Below are 17,337 nucleotides of genomic sequence, written 5' to 3' on the forward strand. Positions count from 1 at the left end.
TTTTATATTTATTTAGAAATTAATTTAGAAGTTTACATATAATAACCTTACCAGCTTTAGTAATCAGAATTTTGTAGAAAAATACTGTAAACATAGGTACCTTTTTTCTCTTTCATATACATACCTAAAGAATCACATAAATTTAACAAAACTTTTTAAATCTTTTCCAGGATCAATGAAAAGGACTTCTACTCTGTAATAACACAACAAGAGCACCCTATATTCCAAAGGCCCTACTTCATAATGCACCCTTGCCACACAGAAACATTACTGGCCGCTTTTAAAAATAAATCTAAGAATATTATTGTAACCTTCTTGGGGCTTATAACTCCTTTGATTAGGCTTAATTTGCCTTTGGAGTATGGGTTATAGAGAATATTTTATTGTTTAATAGAAAATTAACTTGTTGACTACATGAAAGCCAGTATATGAGATACAATAAAAATATGTAAATCTATGTTCCGGTGATGTCATGATTGTTTGAGTGTTGGCCATATTTGAAAAGTTTTATAGATTAAGGTAAGATCTTCATCAATCTATTTGTTTTTTTTAAATTCTTTATAGTTGGTGTATTAATTTTTTTGTCAAACACATTTCTTGAGTTGCCATAATAACTATGCATGTTTGCAGGTGAAATAAGTTTAATTTTTTAATCAAGAATAAAAATAAGGGAACACACAATGAATAGCAGTCAGTTATAGGTAAGTTTTTATTAAATAAATTCTGTTTAAAAACAATACAAAATTGGTTTTATTGAATAGGGACCTTATGTGCTTCACATAAGCTATATTATAAAAAAAAAATCATAGAATACCAGCAATAAATATCAAACTACACCAACATGTTATAGACTTGGAACTTGTAATATATTCTTTCTATTATAAATAAATGTACTGAAAACTCTATACAATTCTAACTTTGGAAAAATCTTCAGGTTCAAGATTTTGATTGGTGCTTTTGAATGTTGCACTGTGGCTGATCTTCTCAACATGAGAGGTATGCAATCATTTGTTACTTCAAGCACCTTTCGTCTGTTCTGATTGTACGATTGTTACAACCTCTGCCACACTCAGTATTTGAGTGTTATTTCATATTAGACATTGTTTTCCATACATAATCGTTACTAAAGAAATAACACTCATTAAATGGTTGGAGGTCGCAAGGTTATTAAAAAGTTTCCTGAAATTTTCGAATATAAATGAATGTCTAACGTAAATGTAGCTGCTAGATAGCAGTGACTCTCTGGCTAACGTAGTGTTGTGCAAAAGTAGCATGTTTTTGACTAGGCGCCGTAACCGAAACCGATTGTCACTGGAGGTTGAAATCTCTTCCTCATCCGCAAATCACCCTAATCGCCAAATCTCCAAATGCATATAAAAGGCCGGGTGCTCTCCTTTGGTGTTGCATGTGCTGATTGCTTACCACCCTTATCATCAGGCCGTATCTGCTCGATTATTTACCCCCATGCCATAATAAGAATTATTCCGTTATTCATAGCAATCTTATAATAAAAGAAACAATAACTGGCGGGATTTGTAGTACGAATTATAAGTTCCTAGGTACCTACCTAGGAACTTATAGAAACCTAGGAGTATGTATCTATTTACCTAACTAGATACATACATCTAGTTACCTAACTAGATACATACTCCTAGGTTTCTGCTTAGCCTTTCGGGGAATACCTAATTAACATTATTACATAATTTACATACTTAATTAACTTTTAAACAAAACCACGACATGTGCGTCTAACACTGAATGATTCTGTTAATACCTTTTCTAATTAACTCCTCCACTTAAATCCCAAATCAGTCTCATTTCTCATGAATGACATGATACGACCATGTTGTTTACCTAACAAAGTTTCATTCTAAATATTTCGAAACGGCCGATAACATGGCCGACGAAAACTAAACTGTAACAGCGAAGGTCTAGGGCCCACGTCACATCGACATGTCGTCAAACTTTTATTGATATCGTATTGAAAGATTAGATAGCTTTCGCTATCAACTGAGCGGTGTATTCATTGTTATATTTGTGTTTCACTCGAGCGGTCATGAATGTGTTGTACATAAATACTTAAATAACACAACCTCCTTCTTTTTTTAAGTCGGTTAATAAATGAATGTTTGTTGCTAAAATGTGATACATGTGTTGAAAATGAGACAGTGTGTGGGATATATTTTCAATTTGATTCATAGAGTGTATTTGTATTTATTATCGTGGGTGGCTTATTTTGTGTCCTTTTTTTACAATGTGAGTACATTTTTTAATGTTTTACTGTTTTAGACTTATAGGTGGTGAAAAGTGGATATTACATTTAGTATATCATGTGCTCCTCTGCTTAACGCTTATTGAAGGCGTGATGTTATGTTATTAAATCTCATTAAAATTATATAAAATCTGGTCGTGATTACATGTTTAAAAACATATTATATTTTATGTGTTGTGTTGAAAATACTTAAGTCCGTTTTGTTAAGTTGTCGATAGAATCTACCCGGATAATATTAGAGTAGGATTAATTTTAAGGGAGTTACGCTATTTGATTTTTTTTTTATTAACAATGTATCGGGATTTACAAGTCAAATCAAACTTCTTTTGATAGGCACAGATTTTACGTTTCCTTGCTGTTGCAACGTCACGCCTTTTATCCCCAAAGGGGTAGGCAGAGGCACCTGCACATTACGGCATGTAAGTAATGCCACTGTACAATGTACACCCACTTTTCACTATTTGTGTTATAAGTTCCATGGAATAGGGGGTGAACCTATTGCCATTATTGAACACAATTCCAGGCTCCGTGCTACTCGACCAACGAGGCAGTCGTTGATCGAGTGCTCCTTTTCTTTGCTCTTTCGTAAATACATAACTGGCGCTTTTTTTTATGGTATGACCACCACCAGCACTACACGCGTTACAAGGTTGCTTGGAAGTTAAGAATTTAAGGGTTATTAGTTATTGAGAAATCGGGGATGGGGAAGATTCAAATCAGAAGGTTTAACGTTCGTTTCCTTAGAAGCTAGTCTCTGTTAAATATAGCTCATGTACTTGTAAAACAAAATATAAATACAAAAAAAAAAAAAATGTAAGTACGTATCTTATCTCACACAGTCGGAACGTTGCTTTATTGCAGTAATTACGTTACTGACTTATTGTTATGTCCCTATTGATAAACATTCGAGTAAAGTCATTCATATTACTTTTTATGTACATTTTTAATATTATGCAATTATGTAATTTAATATGTCACATCACATCAATAGCCTATATGTGGCTGCTGCTGACCAATGGCCTCTTCTTGCATGGAGATGGTTTGTGCATTGATCATCACGCTCAATGCGGGTTGGCGATTTCAAACTTATACACTTATACGTAATTAGCAATTATAAGCTCAGGCTCACAGTTTCTCAGTGGTGTCTAAGTAATCTGACAGTATATAGGTATAATTCAGAAAAGTGACATTGTACTTGCCTTTACGCTCGCTCGTATGTAGTTACGCTTGCCTAGTTGCCTCTCGTGCACGAAGGTTCTCTTCCTGTTTTACATTGATAATGCTCCAAGGTACTTTCATTTGACACGTATTGTTGATATTTACCTTAATAAATAATAAATCAAATAATAGGTACTACGTAACTCATATCATATCTGACATCATATCATTATTGATCTTGGGAGTTCCCTCCAATTCTCAATAAACAGGTAATGCTTAGTAACAGCGTGTGATAACCTGACCATAATACCTATATGTAGCTGTATAGGTAATATGTGTGTAGGTATGTGCAAAAGTTTCGATAAAAATAATACAAGAATGTTTTGAAGCCACAGCGTACACACTCGAACACATTTAGGTAGCTTTTTTATTATCTTAGTAAGAAGAAGAAAAAAAGCACTAATGACTTGAAAAAGGTTTCATGGAGAGCCAGTAAATGCTGATCTCTTCCAGTTCCAAAGTTCCTTCCAAGCGATCGATCTGGAACTTACTGGGGGAGGCCTATGTTTAGTAGTAGTGATGTCTTGTGGCCAGTTGTGGCGGATATGATTAAGATGAAACATGCTCTTTCAAATCTCCGTGCTAAGCATGATTATAACGACCCGGAGCTGCGGACTGCTTAGCGGGTTACCGGGGCTCTGGCTCGAAAAGCAGGAGTAGGAACGAACGGGGTGGTTTTTAGTAAGGGTCTGATACTCCCTCTCGTCTTGTCCAAGGCGAAAAAAAAAGATTTCTTACATTATTTGATTAAGGAAAAAGTCGATAGGTAAATGTTTATTGGCCTCTGTAGATAATATAATTAATCGATACTGAGACCCCTTGCAGTCTAGGTACCTATAATAGTTTTACCTATACACGTTTTTATCGTGTAATAATTATTAATTACTTACCTACTACAATAATTATTAATCCATATCTAACAATGACTTGCTCGTCATTTTGTTATTCATAAAAATTCACATTGACTGTACGGTTGGCGCGCTGACTAAAACTTAATCGCGCCACTCTTACTGACTAAAAACTAAAAATCACCCCGTTTCTACTCCTAATTGTTCAAAAAAATGTTGTAAATGTTCTTACCCGGAGCCCGGAGCCCGGAACCCCGGTAAACCCGCTAGGTATCATTAAAACCACTAAGAAGTGAAAATCTTTGTCGGATTATGTGTTTGTCGCGAGGGGAATGACCATAACCCGGGTGTCTTTAAGACCCGGCCGAATATGTTGATTACGTATGTCAACAATAAGTACTTAGGTACTTTTAAACTACATATTATGCAGTTTTCCATTAAGTCAATGAAGACTTCTTTGTTTGCATTTTTAATCATATTACATAATGCTGCTTAATGTAGCAAAATAAATGCCAATTCAAATTGGACCTTGATACAGTACATTATTGCAGAGTCCATGAATTTACATATTTATCTGTGTATTGCTACTTATTTTAAAAGAAAAACATCTTAATACTAACTACCTACTTTATAACTTAGTCTCAAATATTTTGTCTTTATTCTGTACCTAGAATATGGAGGATTAGGGCATCTTATCATATTATTATCGTACTTAGGTATAGGTAACTAAGTCCAGTGACAATGTGTCATCGTTTAGCTATCAGCCGCCTAACAACCTGTCCGTTCAAGGGTAGGTTCCCAGAAATTGCAATCAATACGTCAACTAGTCATATAAAATATACGAAGTAGGAAAAACTGCATAGGTAATATCATATACAGGTTAGGAAGTTTGTGAAGTTTAAGAGGCCTAATACCTAGGTGTTTTTCTTGGTTTTATCTAATGTTAGCTTAGTTTATTGTAGAGATTAGAATTTTTGTAGTCTTTAAAAATGCATACATACATACATATCATCACGCCTTTAATCCTCGAAGGGATAGGCAGAGATGCACATTATGGCATGTAATGCCACTGTACAATATACACCCACTTTTCACAATTTATGTTGTAAGTTCCAAATAAGAGTGAAAGTAAAAAAAGGTTGCAATATGTAGTACAATCTCTAATCATAATTTCAAATCGATTTGCTTTAAAAATAAATTGTTTTCATGAGCTAGTGAGTGTTTGATTTCTTACCCAATTTTAGACGTTCAACTCTGTAATTTTGCACGTTAACCCAGCCATAGCTACTTTACTAAATATTAAAACTCATGCTTAACCATCGCAATAATTGACATCGATTTATTAGAGCTGCACCTATACTTAAATAGCAAAATATCGAATGATTAGCGAGCAAATTGATCATAGAGTATAATTGAATATAGCAAATTCATATGACGTCAAGATCTAATTTTCCACGTTCAACCAGTATAAATGCTCATGATGAAATAGCGAAATTGCTATGCAGATATGTCTAGGCATTTATTGATCCCTCCCTAGTATGGGGCCAAAACAGTTTGTCCGTTTGTAGCAATATTCTGACTAAACTGCTGACTCGATTATAATGAAATTTGAAAAAAGGATGGTTTGAAATATATAAGAGAGCGCATAGTTGTAATTTGCTAGATTTTTTTAAATAAAAGAGTTGTAAATAAATAATGTGTTAAACGAATGAATAACCTTAAACGAGAGCGCGTTCGGCGCTCTGATTGGTTGCTTTATTCGAGTCGGCCAATCAAAACACCGAGCACGCTGTAGTTGCGATTACTTTAAACAAAAGCAAACTTATACTAAGGGTTACTATACTGTTACCGTAAAGGATGGTACGTACCTAGTGTTCATCAAGGGTAGTGGCCAGTAAGCAAATATTGTTACAGTAGTAATTTACAAATAATTACATGCATCGAAGGTATTTAATGGCATTGATTGTACATCAGATTGCTAACATTGATTGCCGTAAAGTCACTAATATTTCATAGGTACTTTATTCGCTTACTGACTTATATACGCTTTAGTTTAAGAATATTTTTCATTTCAATTTGGGTGATAATTAGTGTGGTTTCCCAGAATAGTTGATCGAACTTTAATTGTTCCGACTAAACTACGTAATGTGAAGTCGTCTATGTAATTAAAACGATTATCAGTTCAAATTGACGTATTTAAGTATGTTGGAATTATATTGTATGGATTTTTGAGAGCGGTATGACTTATTTTTCTTCGGTCTATTGACCTAACGAAATCCAATACTTATTGGTTTCGGAGCTGCGGACTACCTAGCGGGTTTACCGGGGCTTCGGCTTGAAAAGTAGGAGTAGGAACGGGGTGGTTTTTAGTCAGTAAGAGTTAAGAGTCTGACACTCCCTCTCGCTTCGCCCAAGGCGAGAGAAGCTATTGGACAATCTTCCCCACTTAAAAAAAAATGGTTTGACAATTAAATATGAACAAGAATCCTTCGTAATGGGCTAGATAATTAATTAATATTTCTAAGCGAACATGCTTAAGAGGTTAAAGTATCGACGGGTAAGCTTTAGCCAATGGTGAGGGAAGCGCTAATTTGCTGTCAGATGCTAGACTTCTCACGATTAGCTGCAGCAGTTGGTAGCGGCCGGTCCTGACATTGGATGCCCGTCCAATGGCACGTTAACACTGGCCAGTATGTTGCGCCCACCTAGAGCCGGCCATTAAAAAGTTTCTTTCGTTGTTACTCGACTAAAATTCGATGAGCCAATGAAGGTAATTTAGTGTTCTTTTTTTTAATGTTGTTTCTTTTTTTTTTGTAGATGCGAGATATATTTTTTTTTAGTTTTATGCACAGTTGAGCACTTTTAAATGTTTGCTGTACGTTACCGCCGGAATAATTAAACGTAATAGGAATAATTATTTAAAAATTTTATTACAAAATTCTAATTTGTTCTACTCTTATAAAGCTTCTTGACTGACAAGAGCAAAATAATTAAATCTAAAATTCTAACATATTTATTCAATGTGGTGGCGCACAGAGCCTAACAAAGCTATTGAATACCTAATCATGAAACATATAAATTAAATAGAACACGTCTTGTATAATTAAATAGTTTCAATTTTCAAATAAGCTTGATAGAGCCTTCTATTAATTAAGTAGGTACATTAAATTTGTCACACATTTCTTTTTTTGGCATGCCAGCATTACTTTGTATAATACCTCATTTATGGGTTGACCTCAAAATATTAAACAAAACTGAATGGACATTTTCCGTCGCGAATAATTTATTTTTTTCGTTTTTTTGCACCTTCATGGGCTCAGAGAAATGCAAAGCGAAAGTTTATCAAATAAGATTTAGATTAATCAATATTAAAATATTCCTATAATAATATTCGGTAGAAGCTAGATTTATCCAGTATATCTACTTACTATATCAGGTTTATTCGTGTTACCAATAAAGTACTTACCCAATTTTGAACTTGGCTTTTTACACTGCTATCGAACACTTGAGTTATCTTAATGCTATTGATGTGATAACAACGTTTTGACTGCTCAGTAGCCTTAATACTTATATTGTTTAAAACATTTTGCACCGACTTGCAGTTGTAGTATACCTAACATAATATTTATGGCTTTAATTGCACCAAATTGTGTAGTTATAATTACCCAATATTTCCTTAATTATTACAAGTGTTAGGTGCTTTTTTACTCTTGACACGGAGCTGAGGACAACGTAGCGGGTTACTAGGGCTTCGGCTCGAGTCACTCTCTCTCGTAGTCCAAAGCGTGACAAATCATTGGATGATTTTCCTAAAAAAAACTACACTACTATCTCTTATCGAGTAAGATAAATTCTACAGTGTAGGGAAATTGTAAAATGTATAAACAATCCTTTTGGTTTGTTGATTAGGACTAACGGAAAACCATGAGAAAAATTAGAAGAAAGAAGTTTAATCGGATGGGATTTAGAAGTGTGAATTTAGATGGAATCAGAGGAAGAGGGATGAAAGGATGACATAAAGAAATCGAGAGTGTCTTATAAAATGATGTCTATCTAGTTAGAAAGACGAATGGGAAAATAAGTCTTGTTTCGTTTCCTCCAATTATTTTAAACTAGCTCCTGCCATCCATGCCTGGGATTAGCCTGGGCCTAGATTTTAGACTGGCTTTATCTACACCTATAAATACATATGTAAAGTGGTAGATATCTTTCTACTTCTCTATAATCTTGCTACTGAAGAGATAGTCTAAGCATCAAAGATTACTTAACTAATTCCTATACAAACAACATACCAAAATTATAGACACAGAGCTCACATATGATTGTATCGATTATTCTGTCGTAGAAAAAAGTAGGGACCTTGGATTCACACTTCATTTCGCGTAATGTCCCACGGTGGTGATGGCATTATGCATATTTAAACATGGGGAAGGTGTTTTTTTTTCTTTGACAACTTAAGCAAGGTACCACGATGTCAGCTTCGAGAAATGTAAAGGGAAAATGATAATAGTTGTGAAGTTACTCGGCTAGTTGGCTATTTGTTGTTCTAGAGACACGTAGGAGTCAGGAGTTACATTTGTGGTTGAATATTTAGATGTTTCATTGATGTCATAATATCGTCTTTCGAAATTAGTTCTTACGATAGACAAATCTATACAAAAAGTTCAATGAAAGTAAGTTTTGTGCTTCAAAAAATACTTTAGTTTCTTTTCTATGATATAAGCCGGTACACGACCCGACGGATCACCAAATGGTAAGCAATCGCTGCCGCCCATGGACACCCGAAACACCAGAAGAAATGCGTTGCCGGCCTTTTGGGGGTTAGGAATTTAAGGGTTGTTGGAGAATCGGGGATTTTGAAGATTGGGGAGGGGTAATTGGGCCTTCGGTAACCTCACTCACACAACGAAACACAACGCAAGCGTTGTTTCACGTCGGTTTTCTGTGAGTCCGTGGTATCACTTCGGTCGAGCCGGCCCATTCGTGCCGAAGCATAGCTCTCCCACACTTGAATTTGTGATTGTATTTGCTTAGTTATCTTTAGGTAGACAACTTTTTAAATTAATTATTTAATATATGGCCATAAGTTTTCAAAGTTGTTATACAGAATGTGTTCAATGTCAATGTCCTTTGCTCACCTCGTGTGATTTCTAACGTCTTTGTATTTTCAAGTCAGATTTAAATTCAAGTCATGCTTATTTTGTTATTAATTATTTTTAAATCTAACTGCTGTACTCAGAGATATTTAATAATTTCTTAAACTAATCCTTAATAACGATTTTGTTACGAAAAAAATGGCTAAGGGATGGGTTAAGTAACGATTGAATGGCTCTGAGTATGACCGACATCTAATAAAGTCCTATTTAAAACGCACCTTTGTAGATTTACATATTCATAAATTTGCTGTGTAATCGCAATCAGTGTTACAAAACTTGTATACAGAATAAGGTTTTCCTATAGCATTTCATCATCCTTATCGAATTGATATTCGTTCACTCTACTGCCAGGCTTTTGTATGTCCATTACGTCATTTAACTCTAGTTTAATTCCTCTCTATCCAAATCTAACCATTGGCTCTATCAATACTAAAGAAACTAATTCCATATATTTATTTGGCCAGGGCAACAAAGTATCAGCGACGGCGCAGACGCGACAGATCGACGTCGGCTCCCCCGTCGAAGGCGAGAAGAAGAAACACAACAAAATCAAGACGTCCAAGTACACGCTCCTCTGGTTCCTGCCAAAGAATCTATCGGAACAGTTTCGGAGAGTGGTCAACTTCTACTTCTTGATAGTCACCATCATCTCTATTGTTATTGGTGAGTGCTTATAGAACTTAGATATTTATAAGACAAACTAGCAAAAGCAGGACATCTTAGATTGATTATTATGTTTTTCGGCTTACGAGGAAATCGACTAGTTTCAAGCCATGCTAGAGGCTCATATTCATGAGCAGCATGCCGCGGCGATAGTCGCGCTGCTACTTACCAAGCATTTTAAATACCAGAGATTAAAATGTAACTCATACGTTGTCACATTTGTCATCTATTGTTTCTGCATACTATAGAATTGAGGCACGAATATATGATTGTTAAACAAAGTTAGGGTTAGGGACTATACAGAGTCTCATTTTGAAAGACCTCCTCATTGTAATAGGTTACAAAATTGTTCCTAATGCATTCTATTTCTACCATATATGACATTCATAAGTGCTTACTCAAAGAGTCATCAGACAGATGGGGTCCAGTAGGGCTAATGTCTTTATCGGTTACCGGGGCTCCGCCTAGAAAAGCAGTAGTAGGAACGAGGTGGTTTTTAGTCGGTAAGATCTTGACACTCCGCCTCACCCATCGTCATCTCACCCGTCGAGGATTGTCCCCCTGAAAAATGGCTTTCATAAAGTAATAGAAAATTAGCAGTACCTAACAATGTTTAACAACTTTGCAATTTTCCTACAAACAACAACATTGTTAGCCATATTAAAAAATGCAGCAATATTTTTCTATTCAAACAGTTGACATTTCTCCACAGCAATTTATTCGCCCATAAAATAAAGGGCTTCTCGTCTAAATTAGATGTTACGGTTCAGGGTAGTGTTCTCTGAATATTTTATATTATAGGTCGAGGAAAAAACGTGGGATTATTTACACCTTTCCTCCTTATCTTGTTATGAAATGATATTATTTAAATTATAGTGTTTTGAAAGGTCTCAGTCTAATAAGGCTAGAGTGTATATATTCTACGGGGTTTTATTCTTTGCTGTTGGCATTATAGCTAAAAACTTTTATTTTTGCTTAAATACTCTTAAAGTGAACTAGTTAATCACGCCAATTATGTTATCGTCTAAGGCAATTATTACGGGTATGGGGTGTAGATACTTCATGTTCCTTTAATTTGAAATTAAGCGATATTTATTTCTATAAATAGGCTTCAAAATAATATTTATTATGTGATTACTTTAAAAGTAAGCTAGACGACGTCGGCTTTTTTACAAACAAATTCAGGAGTACAATTTTATTAATAATTCAAACTTTTGAGTCCCTGATCTCGTGATCCGATTTATTGGAATTACAATACTATATCCTCCAAATACCAAACATTGTTTCTTCTCTTCAAGCCACAGGGTAACTACAAAACTCCATTACATTACAATTACCAATCAGTCCTATCCGATTTGGTAGCCAGCTCTTTAATGCGATAATCATGTGTTGTACTGTTATTATTTTATTACGTTCTGATGTTAAAATAACAAGGTTTATCAGATAATAATTAATCAATATCGGCCCATGTTAATTTACTCATATCAAAATTAGATTAGCTCTGTAGGAAATACCCGATTTTAAAAACGTGCCTTCTTAGATCTAGTGCAGTGATTCGTGGACCACCAGTGGTCCGCAAAATACAAAATAATCAAAAAGTATTCTAAAAGAGTATTTTCTTTTATTTCACGGACCATATTTTGTCACAAGACAACATTACAACAGACAATCTGTCCAATAATCTGTAGGGTTGAAGCTGGAATCAAACTCATTTCAAAGGAGACAAATGAAAGGAGCAGCTGAAGTTAATAATTCAAGTCACTATTCTTATGAGAACGAACCATACGACTCTTAATAAAATCTTAGTGTGGAACCACATGAAAAAAGTAATAGTAACAGTGGTCCCTAACCTAATAGGGATGATAAAAAGTAGTCTTTGACAGAGAAAAAGTTGTGAGTGAGCACTCTCTAGAACAGTGGTATCTAGTGAGTACTTCCACACCAAACCATTGTCTTGTCTCTCTCTTTAGTTGAATTTTTTGATTACGTAAAACCAAGGTTATTCTCTATTACATAGAACTCATAATATAACTGTTGAAATAGTGATGATATTTGTAATACGTGGCCCCCTCTCTCTAATCCCCTTTAGTTATCTTAAATGTATGTTATGTTACCTTAAAGACTACTAAAACTATCGCTAACATATCTTTGCACTGAAACACCCATAAAAGCTTTTCCATGTAGTAGTTAGTGGGTAATCGATATTCGCAATGCCTATTAAGCTCAGCGATTCGCGAACAAAGACAGAATCTATAATTTGCGTAATAAACTAATGAAAAGGAATTTTTCTTCGGTCTATCATTACAAATGATTCGTGATCGCTTCGTAGATTTATTTGCATGGTCATTGCGGTATGAGAAACAACGTGGATATGTGCATAAATAAAATAAATGACAAATTACTCAATGCGTACGTTATTAAAGTGTCTTCACCATAAGGCGGTTTTATTGGCTTAAACAGCTAGTAGCATTTTGGCCTGACCGCAAAATTTTTTAACTCAACTGACTGCACTCTAGACTCAAGTAACTCTCTCCTGGTGATAATTACAGCTATATTAAGAATATTTTTATCGTCCTTAATGGATTGTAGAGAGGAGATGGTATCCGGAGCTGCGGACTACCTAGTGGGTTTACCGGGGCAGTAAGAGTCCGACACTTCCTCTTGCCTTCGCCCAAGGCGGAAGAAGTCATTGGATAATTTTCTCTGTCATTTGAATTGTACCCGGCTAGTTAGGGCCTGTACTTCTCATTGAAAGAACTTACGTCATCTTTCCAAACTTAGGATTAAGTTCAGGATATCCGCACAAAGAATACAATCAGAAATGATATCTTTATAGCCGCTATCGGCGAGCATCCTACTCAACTTAATCCCACCCAAAACATAAATGTGAAAGGCTGCCAAGTTCGATAATATTGGAATGCTTCGCCTATAAAAGAAGTGAGATCTAAATAAGTACCAAGTTCCATACACAGACCTCAGTTAAAAATGATATAACAAGTTGGCAAGTTTTCACACACTTTGTTATAAACCTACATTAACGCAATGAGTCAAGTATATAATTTTCTATTAAAACTTGCCAAGTTATATCATTTTTAACTGAGGTCTGTGTATGGAACTTGGTACTTATTTAGATCTCACTTCTTTTATAGGCGAAGCATTCCAATATTATCGAACTTGGCAGCCTTTCACATTTATGTTTTGGGTGGGATTTCATTTATTTTTGTAAGGTTTATTTTCTTTTTTTCTTATTTTACTTTACTTTGACTAAATACAAACCTTCGTAACGAATTTTAGGTCGGTACGACCATTGGAAGATATAGATAATTTTTTTGTTTTAGTTCCTTAGGGGTATGAATTTACACCTTCATTATTTTTAAAACCGACTCACACTTGGCCATTTTCAGATTTTTTCCTTTACCTTGACCTAAAGACCTACCTCCATGCCAAATTTCAAGTCAATACGACCATTGGAAGTGGTCTAGGTTTTTGATGAGTGAGTGAGTCAGTCAGTGAGTGTATAGTAAAAATAGCGATTTTCTGACGTCAATATCTCAAGACCTACATTAGGTACATTAATGAAATTTTGTATTTTAGATAAGTAAGTAGATCTCGACAGATACTAGAAATTTCATATGCGTAGATAAAATAGATTTTGAGTTATAGGTGGGTCAAACTTGGCCCGAAATGGTTCGTGTAATATAACCCACGGCCGGTGTGTCGGTTTTTTTGCTCGAACTTGGCGGACACACTGCCGTGTGTCTAGATAAAGTATGCAGATGATTGACTTATCTCCATTATGCTGATTACCTACTTTAGCAAATAATGTTACATGTGCAGAAAAATGGTGTCAATCTTGATTGTGGCCTTTTGTGTTTGTTTTTGATTTTGCGTGCTATTGTTTGCATTGCAGGATATGTGTTTCTTTTGGTTTTAATCTTTTTACAAACTGGCGAATTCAAAGCAATCTCAGCATAGAAAATCTGGACTAATAAATACAATTGGAGTGTCTGTTTGTAGTATTGAAATAACCGAATATACGATAGCTACACCAAAATCATAATTTTGAATTTTTTGTCTTTCTGCATGTTTGTTTGTTCTGGCTAATCTCTTAAATGGCTGACCCGGTTTTAAAGTGACTTTTACTTTTACTGTCAGATAGCTGATGTACTAAGGAGTTACTTAGGCTACTTTTATTTGGCACAAAGTCCGTAATTCCACGTGAGCGAAGCCGCATTCATCAGCTAGTCCTCTATGTAAGTCTAGAAAAATCTAAGCCCCCACTTTCTACCAATCACACGTGCTAAAACAGGAAAATGTTGCCAAAAATGATATGATAACACGGAATTGAAAGAATTCTTTATTTTACCTATCTATGTACGTAAACCGAGACAAAACTATTTTGTACGTAATGTAACGTATCTACTAATCAATAGATAATAACAATAGATAAAGCCCCATGTGCTAAGTACCATGTACATTGTACACAAGTATTTAGATTTACAATATTTGGCCTTATCTTTATACGATACGTGTAGGGTTGCCTGATGACTGGGATTGTCCCGGAATCTTGTGTGCTGTCCCGTAATGAAAAAATACATTTTTTTTTTCACAAAAATACAATAATATGGCTCTAGCAGCCAAACGTTGTAACATGCACGCAAGTCGCGCTGCGTGTGTTGAGGGGCGGGAAGGGTGAGTTCTAGGTACCTACTTAATTCCTACATGTACAGTTTAGTCTCGGATGGGACACCATAATTATCTTAGATTCCGTTCGTGGCCATAGAAAAGACAAGGGAATGATCAATCTGAATCTAGCAACCCTTTTTTTTTTTGATGGAGGAAAATCATCCAATGACTTCTCCCGCCTTGGTCGAGGCGAGAGGGAGTGTGGGACTCTTATTATTAAAACCACCCCGGTGGCCTTCTCCTCAACACCTGTAAGCCGGCAGCCCCGGTAAACCCGCTAGGTAGTCCGCAGCTCCGGATCTAGCAACCCTAGGTACTAGATAGTGTGATATATTTTTGCTGTTAATGTAAGATATTATGGTAGCTACAACTATGGTAAGAGCTTATTGTGATTGACTGTTGCTTCAAATGATTATCTCGTGTTTATCGCTTTCATTGGTTTCTGCACATGTCGTGATAACGCTACTGATTGCTGTGATGGATTGGTTGCCAGGGCCATTGGTTAAATAAGTATTGGTACTATTGAGTTGGTAGAACATCTTCGTTTGAATAGTGTTGTGGCAAAAAATATGAAGATATCTGATGACCTTAGTTGTCTTTGCTAGTAGAATAGAATGAAATGGAATGGGTTAGAAAAACTTCTTTATTGTACATAATATAACACACAAAAGATAAACATTTAAAAATTGATAATACAATGGGCGGTCTTACCACTAAGCGATCTCTTACTAAACCTTTGGATGGTTGTTAAACCTTTGGATGGATAAGCAGTAAAGGGGAACTTTGAGAAGGGTAGTCAGCGGTGTACTGTGTACTTCGTACTGAGTATACTTCTTTACAACAAGCATTGAGGCAAACAATGAATGATCATCATAAAAAGAAATAAAGGCAGTTACACCTTTAGGTGTTTACCTATACTTTATTGCGTATATTTGCATTTGTAGTGCAGTGCGATCACACGCAATGACCAATCATACTTGTAAACGTTATCTCAATAGGAAATGTACATCAATTGACCACTTATAGGTATAGTTTGTAATATCTCTTCATGTTATCGTCTAAGTACATTACTATTATTAGCTAAAATGTTAATTGTTAGATATTACACGTAATTATAGGTACCCTTGTTTCATTATTTATTAGTAGTCCGACCTGAAAGTTGTTTAATGATGAGTAATATGTAATTTCCAATTTAGAGTTGCCGTAAGTAATTATCTTGTGAAGGGTTGGTTGAATAAATTAATTGTTGGAATAACCCTCAGAGACAGCACTTAATAGGTAACAATTGGTCTTGGTTAGTGGTTGTCCAGTGGTTGGACTTTGATCCCGATTTACAAAGGTTTTTTTATGATTAGTAGCAAAGCATTCTGCTCCCATTTCTACAATTTCCTGTTCATGACTATGAACCCCTGTCGTGGTTTGAAACTAGTCGGGTTATCTCGTAACAGTGTCGAGATAAAAAATAAATCTGTTCTTAATCCTAACCGGTTAGCTTTTACAGTAAAAGGGTAAATATTACACCTGTTTTTTTTTGTCCCATCGTTATTAATTATTAATTTTTTTTTCTTTCACAGACAGTCCAGTGTCTCCGTTCACGAGTATTCTTCCCCTAAGCTTCGTGGTGCTGGTAACAGCTGTGAAGCAAGGCTACGAAGATTGGCTAAGGCACAAGGCTGATAACAAGGTCAACAATCAGATAGGTGAGATATACTGATAACCACCCAAAACACTTTTTAATCTAGCTATTACTGCATTTTAGACTTTAGGTTACTAAGTTAAGGTTGGTTTGCGTTTCAGCATGGTGCGTGTTCTATAGATTTGTTTGGGATTGTGAAATGTTTTAGTACCGTTTATGTTTTTATTCATATTGCGACAATGGCCTTTTATGATGAAGGAGAAAAACCCTTAAAAGGCGCATATTTTTTGAGGAGAAAGACTAGGGAGCATGAGAATCGTATGTCACTAAAACCACCCCGATCCGGTATTTAAGGGGGCACCGAATCCTATAGACTCTAGAATCTAGATAGACCAGCTCCGAATCCCCGAAACCCACGTAGAAAATGCCTATGTTACTCCAAAAATTACGACATAAACTACAAAATATGCAATCCCTATCAAAAGACCTTGAATATAACACCGCTACGTTTATCTTGTCATGATTTGACTATTCAATCAGTGGAACACTTCAGCAGTTTCTGTTAACTGACTAGGTAGGGCTTTGTCGATAAGGCATTTATTAGTTACTCCATAGTCATGGTCGTAAATGATTCATGCATTATGAGTTTCTATTGTATTATGAAACTGTAGCTAATTTTAGCACGTAGGTATGTAAAGTTTAACGACCCTTTCCGGACTTAGAATATTTGTGATAGTGAAAGTTAAAACATTTAGTTAAAATACTCTGTAGAACAATTAAAATAGAAAGCACAGTAATATAGATTGTTATAATTAAACTAAACTTGTAATGTTAGATTACAGTTCTAAAGTGTAATGC

The 17,337-nt window shown here is 35.3% G+C and overlaps 1 protein-coding gene across 1 annotated transcript in view; it reads left to right on the plus strand.

The window, feature by feature from the left end:
* Positions 1 to 2,019: 2,019 nt before the first annotated feature.
* LOC118265307 (phospholipid-transporting ATPase IF) overlaps positions 2,020 to 17,337 on the plus strand; it is a 38,793-nt gene continuing 23,475 nt past the window's right edge. Inside the window, exons 1-3 of the mRNA XM_035578118.2 lie at positions 2,020 to 2,256; positions 9,959 to 10,157; positions 16,418 to 16,543. Of these exons, the coding sequence (XP_035434011.2) occupies positions 2,161 to 2,256; positions 9,959 to 10,157; positions 16,418 to 16,543 (421 nt within the window). The 5' untranslated portion in view covers positions 2,020 to 2,160. The remainder of the gene's footprint in view (positions 2,257 to 9,958; positions 10,158 to 16,417; positions 16,544 to 17,337) is intronic.

The sequence above is a fragment of the Spodoptera frugiperda genome, chromosome 28 (genome assembly GCF_023101765.2).
Source record: "Spodoptera frugiperda isolate SF20-4 chromosome 28, AGI-APGP_CSIRO_Sfru_2.0, whole genome shotgun sequence".
Lineage (NCBI taxonomy): Eukaryota > Metazoa > Arthropoda > Insecta > Lepidoptera > Noctuidae > Spodoptera > Spodoptera frugiperda.